Below are 8,258 nucleotides of genomic sequence, written 5' to 3' on the forward strand. Positions count from 1 at the left end.
GACCAAGACTTTGGAGACTGCTTGAATGTGACTTCTGCTCAAACATAAAGTTTATTAATCACCAGATATTAAGTGATTCTAGTTATTTCCCGTTTACTCTATGATTGGGGATTAAGCAAATCATAAAGGAATATAATAAATTAATATCATAGCTGAGTTAGAATTGTTGACTCCATGTAGACTTTTGCCTATTGATGGGGGAGCATTATTAATCATCAGATTGTAAGGTTCCTTTGTACACAATTAAAAGTGGACATGGACTAGTATATTGGCATACATGCCCAAGGAATCCAAAACATTTTAGGAGTTCCTCGACGTGCCTCTTCTGCTATTTAAAAGTCAATATATGCTTGTTGTCTGTCACATTCATGATTCACCCACTAGCTGAAACGTTAAACTACAGCCAACCCTTATGGACTTTAATTTCACTTTTGACTAATACTTTTTTAACATACACAAGAAATCTACCGAGGAACCACTATTTAAACTGCATATCTTCAAGCCATTCTAGCAGACTACAGAGTAAATTTAACTCATCACACTCCTCGATATATCTCAACTTCATGGAGTTCTTTAGAATTTTAATTTCACTTTTTGCTCTTCAATTCTTACTTTTTCTATCACCAATCCATACAGCACCTGGAAATTCCAATCTTTTCAGGGAATACATTGGAGCAGAGTTCAAGAATGTCAAATTTAGTGATGTTCCCATTCACTCTGGCGTCGAATTTCACTTCATTCTCTCTTTTGCCATTGACTACACCACTTCTTCTCCATCACCTGCAAACGGTCAATTCAATATTTTTTGGGATACAGAAAACCTCACCCCTTCTTCTGTTTCCGCGATTAAAAACCAACATTCTAATGTCAAAGTAGCATTGAGCTTAGGAGGTGACAGTGTTAGAGGAGCTAGTGCATATTTCAACCCTACTTCAATCGATTCTTGGGTTTCAAATGCTGTCTCTTCTCTTACAAACATCATTAAGCAATACAATTTGGATGGAATTGATATTGACTATGAACATTTTCAAGCCGATCCTAATACCTTTGCTGAGTGCATAGGCAAACTAATCACAACTCTCAAGAACAACGGAGTTATTTCGTTTGCTTCTATAGCTCCGTTTGATAATGATGAAGTTCAGAGTCATTACAAGGCGCTATGGAAAAGCTATGGTCACCTTATAGACTATGTTAACTTCCAATTTTACGCGTACGATGAGGGAACCACTGTGTCTCAATTCATGGACTATTTTTCTACTCAAAGATCCAATTATGAAGGAGGAAGGGTTCTTGCTAGCTTCAGTACAGATAGCAGTGGGGGATTAAAACCAGAAAATGGATTTTTCACAGCATGTAGTCAGCTTAAAAGTAAAGGAGAGTTGGGTGGAATATTTGTGTGGAGTGCTGATGATTCAAAATCAAATGGCTTCAAATATGAGAAGCAATCACAAGCATTACTAGCCATACCCCACTAATGCTTTCACCTATGTTCACTTCAATATTGTAATATTCATACTTATGTACCTCCTTGTTTTTATAAAATTTTGAAGATTTGAATCAATATACTACTATTGGGTTTATGTGCATTACTGAGAAAATGAAAAGAACTGGCCCCTTTTCTTTGGTGTAGTTGCAAAATAGTTTCTTAAGTATCAATCGAACAATTTGGGCTTTTTAAGTTTGTCAAAAGTACACTTTTGATCGCCCTCAAATATTTATTAAACTCAAAAGAAAAATCATAATTTCAATTTAACAATTAAAGTTTGATGAAAATATTTGACTAACACCAAACACTGCTCATTTTTAGCAAATTTGAAGAACCAAAGTGCTCAATTGACAGGGCTCGCACATGTTTTGCAGTACCCCCAGTGAATACTCCTCCGTGGTTTGATCTATTCCACATACTTAACTAAGAATAAGAACAAAGGATTTCTTTCTCTTTTTTTTTTTTCTTTTTTGTTTTTCAACTTATTAGCAAAGATAAGGGACCATTTTTGTCATTTTCTATGCATTATTCAGAAAAGGGAACTAAGTCTTTCGTTCTATCTTTGCCACTACATTTCAGACTATTCAGCAGCAAGCAAAATTAACAACACAACCAAACGCATTAACCAAAAGAGATTCAAGCAAAGAACTCAATAAATTGACAATCGAATTATAAAAAGGTAGTGCAATTTCATTAATTAAACACTAACATACTTTACATTACACCAAACAAAAACAAACACTAAATTAAAAACCCACATTCTTTAACTATTCCCATTCTTTTAACCACCAAACCCATACAAAGTCCTTCCTTGCCTCTTAAGTGCATAAACAACATCCATAGCAGTAACAGTCTTCCTCCTAGCATGCTCAGTGTAGGTAACAGCATCACGTATCACATTCTCCAAGAATATCTTCAGCACGCCACGTGTCTCCTCATATATAAGTCCACTTATACGCTTCACTCCTCCTCTACGTGCCAATCGCCTAATAGCAGGCTTAGTGATACCTTGAATGTTATCTCTAAGGACTTTACGGTGTCGTTTTGCTCCCCCCTTTCCTAATCCTTTTCCTCCCTTTCCACGACCCGACATCTTCAATCAACCTCTATTCTCTGCAAAATAAAAGAAAACAAATTGAACTTATCAGAAAAAAAAATTACATTTTTACATGATTTCAAGAAAACCCATTGCAAAACAAATTATAAGTTTACATGATTTAGAGAAAATACATTTCAAGAATAATTACACTTTCACATGATTTAGAGAAAACCCATTTCAAATTACACTTTTACGTGATTTAGAGAAAACCCATTTCAAAAAAATCAGACCCATATAAAAAAAAATTATTCTAACCGGAAATTAACAGAGACATTACAATATCAGAGCAGGTTAATATTAATGAAGAGAACTAATAGAGCACATTGAGAGAGAAGGATATAATGGTGAACCTGATTGCAATTGGAAGCTTAAGTAATTTGAATAGTAATGAAGAGAGTTAGATGAGAATGGAGATCCGGACTCTAATCTTTGGTCTATTTAAGGGCTTGTGATGTTGTTGAGAGCTTCGATCTATGTGAAGGTCACGAGGAATAATATTGGCCGTTGATGAGATTTGCGACGGTTGAGATTCAATGTAATGTAACTGACGAAGATTAATGACCTGGGATTCTGTGTTTTCTTTTCTAATTGAGGTTCCAAAATTTGAATTTTTTTTTTCCTCATATTTGGGGGCGTGGGAAATATTAGAAATTATAGGCGGGACGCGTACAGCCAAGGAGGAAAAGGCTGATTTAAGCATTTTTCTTATAGGTTTGGGTTTAATGTTTATTAATATACTGATTAACATTATGCTATGGTCTAACGTTTATACTAATATTTACCATTGATGAGATTTGTAAAGGTTGAGATGCAATGTAATAAAAGTGACGAAGATTAATGATCTGGCATTTTGCGTTTTTCCCAAATTGGGGTTCCAAAATTTGAATGTTTTTTCTCATATTTGTGGGAAATACTAGTAGAAATTATGGGTGGGACGAGTACCGCCAAAAAGGAAAAGACTGGATTTTGCTAACTTTCATTTGTTAGGTTATTTTTAAAATTTGTTTGGCCTCATTTGTTTTCATTAAGATTAAGACGTCTGAATCTGAATGCACATCTGAATGATTAAGATGTTGTCTCTAGAACAAATTTAATGATTAAGACCGCTTTGTTTTTTTTAACATCTGAATGTGCAGAACATATTTATTTAAACACAATAAATATACAATTCAAATAAAAAAGTAACTAAATAAAAATTTAATAAAATAAAATATTATTTGACAAAAAATGAAACATTTATGTTCGCTAGTGATGGTGAAGATGCTTTGTAATGATGGCGGGTGGGGTAAGGGTATGGTGGTGTGTTAGGTAGGGTAGGGGTGGTGGGTCTGGGGTAAGGGGGTGGTTAGGTGTAAGGTAAGTGGGTGGTGGTGAGTGTGGGGGGGGGGGGGGGAGGAGTGGTGGTGGTAGTGGGGTGAGTCGTGGTGGTGTGTTGGTGAGGAGGGTGGTTGGGGGTAAGATAGATGAGTGGTGATGGTGGGTGGGTTGTTGGGGTGGGGGTGGGTAGGTGGGGTTGGGGGGTTGAGGTGGTGTTACTGGTGAGTGGAGGTGTTGGGATGGTGTTGCTAGTGAGTGGAGGTGTTGGGGTGGAGTCAGTGGTAAAAATTATTCATAAAAAAATACCTCTTAATGTTATTCAAACTTTGTTCAAGATCTTAATGATTAAGACCTATTCAGACCAAATAAGTTGTTAGATCTTAATGTAAACAAATGCACTTAGTGGTATAAGGTCTAAACCATTCAGATTCAGACCTCCATTAAGTGCAAACAAATGAGGCCTAAATATATTTCTTAAAAAATTTACTCCCTCTTTAATTTAAAACTACAAGATTGAAAAGTCTCTCTACATTTTTTAGGAAAAAGTTGCAAATATATCCCCAACTTTACAATTTAGAGTAGTTATAACCTCGTTAAAAAGTAGTGCATATATGTCCTGCCGTTACACAAATGATGCAATTATACCTTTTCGTTGACATAATTTAAAAAAAAATCATTTAACTTGTTTTTTTGTTAAGAAGATGTCATGTAGCTTTAAAAATAGTCAACCCATATTTTAGTAGACTCATTTTTTTAAAAGACACGTGATAAATTTTTTCCTAGTAGGTCGTGTTTGATTTGTTTTAAAAATGGGTAGACTTTTTTTTTAAAGCCAAGGAGATATTTTTTCTCAACGAACCAAACAACCCACTAAAAAAGTGTCTCGTGGCTTTAAAATAAGTGGGTAAGTTTTTTTTTTTTTTTTTTTTTTTTTTTTTTAAAGTCACGTGACATTTTCTTAATTAAAAAGATAAGCTAAATGATTTTTTTTAAAACCTATCAACGAAAAGGATATATTTGTACAATTTGTGTAACGACAAGGGTATATATGCACCACTTTTTTAACGAGGAATATATCTGCTCTAAATCACAAAGTTGAGAGATATATATTTGCACTTTACCCTATTTTTTACACCTAGTCAAACTAAGATATTTAAATTGGAAAAGAGAGTGCATGTTTTCCAGAAAAACGTTAGATTCTAACCTAATGTTTGCTCATTTGTTACTCAATCTTGCAGACTAAACATTATAATATCATCTAACGTTTGTAATGATTTACAAGATTGTAAACTATGATCTAAATTTTTCTCCAAATATTTTTTGCTTCATCGAAAGAGATCCTTAGCCTATGATTTAAATTATGCATAAATTACATGAAGAATTCATGCATAACTAAACCCGATAATACCTGCATAATTGATACATGCATAACTAATACCTGCATTACTAATATCTTCATATTTAATGTCTGCATGACTAATACCTGCAAAATCCTAACTAGCTACCAAACGACCCCTTGTTGTTGGCAAAATTTTCTAAGTAGAAAAAAAAAAAGTAGGATATGGGCCAGAAGCAACTGGGTTAGAGTTTTGGGCCTACAATTTTGGATCAGTCTTCTCAGGTGAACCTCAACTCTATTCGCCTATCTACATTTCAAACATTTTCCAATCCAAATCTCATTCTAGTACTAGCATATATGAGAAGCAATCACGAGTATTACTGGCCATAACCCGCTAGTGCTTTCATCTCCTATGCAATATTGTAATAATAGTCATACAAATCTAAAGTTATTCACCTCTTTGTTTGTACAAAATTATGAGATCGATATACTACTGTACTTACTATTTGAGCCGAGGATCTTTCGGAAACAGCTGTCCTACCTTGGTAGGAGCCCAGACCCCACGTTGTAGAATTTTACTATCCCATGAAAAATTACTAACGATCTGTGTAATTGAACCCTCAAAAGAATTAACGTAGTGAGGATGATTAGAATAACAAATGGTATATTAAAGGAGAGAATCTATAATAAGGTAGAAAACGGAGTGGGCAATTTGCAGGATTGCCCTTCGCTGGGGGTGGTTTTTAATTTTGCTCCTTGCTTTTGCAATTCGCCTAAAGGCGAGCATTTGAATCTTGGCATAGAAAATTTGCAAAACTGTCCATACAAATTCTGCCTTAAGGCTCAAATTCTGCCTTGCATAATCTGCCTTAAAATTTGCAAAGGCAGAGGACAAAAATTAAAGATCACCAATTTGAAGGTCAAAATTAAAGACCACCCCAAATGAAAGATAATCCGAGCAACAAAAAAGAAAAGGAGTCAATGAGATGGCCCAAATTAATTGAGTTAAAGTCCAATATGTCACAATCAATCAGGCCGAAAGTGTGGTACCAAAAGCTAGGTGTTGCATGAATTTAAAAACTTAAGCCTAGAATTAATCCACACTCATTTCCCTTCCAATCCAAATTACTTATGGCTTTGTGGGAATTAAACGACTCTTCTTGAACTATAACTTGAAACCTCCTAAGCAATATCATTGAAATTTTAATACTATTGGATTCTGGAATATATGAGCTATATAGTAGTAGACAAGCCACACTTTCATCTATTTATCGAAACAAGTTTTCTCCCGTAACCGTATATGTTTCATTTGTCCAAGACTTGAAGAACAGTTGAATTTTAGTACGTGGATATATGAGGTAACTTTTCGAGCCGACCAGAGTAATTCATGTATCATTAAAAAGAAAACGATTGGATAGTCATAGTCATATTAATTAAAGCCTGAACATGCATAGGCTTATCCAAGAATGACCATCAAGCGGTTTTTTTTGTTTTCATTTTTACTCCCTCCGTCCCATATTATTGTCCACTTTTCCTTTTACACGACCTTTAAGAAATTATAAATAAAAGTATACTTTTATCACATTGCCCTTATCTCTCTCTGAGAAATTGTACTCTAATCAATATTGGTTACTTTAAGAAAACAATTAATAGTAGGTTAAAATAGGAAAAATATAATTAATATTTTGTAAATGGACAAGTATTATGGAATGGATATTTTTATGTTAGTAATGTGGATAACTAATATGGACGGAGGAAGTATTTACTTTGGGATAAGGTGGGATATCCCGGGATTAACCTTGGGATAAATTTTATACCTTGTTTGGTTGAAGGCATAAATTTATCCCGGGATAAATTTATGCCTTCAACCAAACAAGGTATAAAGTTTATCCCAAAGTTAGTCTAGGATGACCCATCTTATCCCATCAATGTTAACATTATTTTATCCCACCTCCCAGGCAGGATAAATTAGTCCTGAAATTATAATCCCAAGATTATAATACCGGAATAACTAAGTCCGCGTACCAAACGACCCCTTATAACCCAACCTCCTTCCCGTTGGAAGGAATTAATCAGCATGGCTTGTCACTTATTGTAGTAGACGTCTCGACCCATTAGTTGAAAGTGATTTTTCCATAATTAGAAATGTAACCAATCACGTATAATAATGGAAAACTAAAGTTGACCATATAGGGGTAAACTTCTTTTCTTGATTTTGAGAGATGACAGTTTTAGCCATCGTCCATGTATATTCAGTGTATATCAAGTATATAACCAGTGTATAATGTATACCGTTTTGATCCGCAAAACTCGGAATTTAGTACATCGTTTTAGGAGGCCCTAATTGTAAGGATTTTCATATTCAATAGACTGTAGAACATAAACAATCTAATACAAATCCTAACATTATTTCGGAATCGTAGAACTTAATGATTTTCACATAAACATACAACAAGATTTACCAAGAAACATATCCGAGTCGGCCACAGCTTTCATTTGACTGGAATTAAGCGGAAGCAATTGATCTTGTATCTTGACAAAAACTAGTTTCTCTCCCTTTTCCTTACCGTGTTTCTTTCATAATAGGTATGGATGGAGTTACGCTATTCTACTTAAAGGCAGAGAGAGGACCAACAGTTAATTAACGCATTAATCTCACTTCCCATCAAAGTGAGGTAGTGGGAAGTTTTATCTAAAATAACTTCCCTACAACCAATACGATTTTAGCAATTATATTATTTATTAAACCAAAATATATTATAGCCACGTGGGCCAAAAACTTACATTCTCCCACTTGGCGAACGTGCCATTATTAACTTAATGGTTTAATAAATTTTTCAATCATTATGTGCACAACAAGATGCTAAATCCTCCTTTCATTGGAAACAACATTCATTGTTCTTTAATAAATCAACTAATATGAGTCATGGCGGTTATACATCGCTTTATTCGATATAGTCCCTTCCATGTACTACAATATCCGTCTATTACCCAACATAAACTTTACAACTACATAA

At 34.5% G+C, this 8,258-nt stretch overlaps 2 protein-coding genes across 2 annotated transcripts; one reads left to right on the top strand and one right to left on the bottom strand.

Annotated features, from left to right (window-relative positions):
- The first annotated feature begins 359 nt into the window (after positions 1-359).
- Positions 360-1,586, top strand: LOC132065684 (chitinase 2-like). The gene has a single exon (XM_059459190.1). The coding sequence runs from the start codon at positions 369-371 to the stop codon at positions 1,473-1,475; it is 1,107 nt and encodes a 368-aa protein (XP_059315173.1). The 5' UTR covers positions 360-368; the 3' UTR covers positions 1,476-1,586.
- Positions 1,587-2,155: 569 nt separating this feature from the next.
- On the bottom strand, positions 2,156-3,068 carry LOC132065686 (histone H4). The gene is made up of 2 exons (XM_059459192.1): positions 2,936-3,068; positions 2,156-2,599 (listed from the first exon to the last, which is right to left on the bottom strand). Exon 2 carries the CDS (start codon positions 2,577-2,579, stop codon positions 2,268-2,270), a length of 312 nt encoding a protein of 103 aa, XP_059315175.1. The 5' UTR covers positions 2,580-2,599; positions 2,936-3,068; the 3' UTR covers positions 2,156-2,267.
- Positions 3,069-8,258: the final 5,190 nt, after the last annotated feature.

This window comes from Lycium ferocissimum, chromosome 7 (genome assembly GCF_029784015.1).
Source record: "Lycium ferocissimum isolate CSIRO_LF1 chromosome 7, AGI_CSIRO_Lferr_CH_V1, whole genome shotgun sequence".
NCBI classification, from domain to species: domain Eukaryota; kingdom Viridiplantae; phylum Streptophyta; class Magnoliopsida; order Solanales; family Solanaceae; genus Lycium; species Lycium ferocissimum.

What these genes read in the sequence shown, in the direction of transcription:
- LOC132065684 (XM_059459190.1), top strand. Translation starts at nt 369, where the DNA reads ATGATTCACCCACTAGCTGAAACGTTAAACTACAGCCAACCCTTATGG.
- LOC132065686 (XM_059459192.1), bottom strand. Translation starts at nt 2,579, where the DNA reads ATGTCGGGTCGTGGAAAGGGAGGAAAAGGATTAGGAAAGGGGGGAGCA.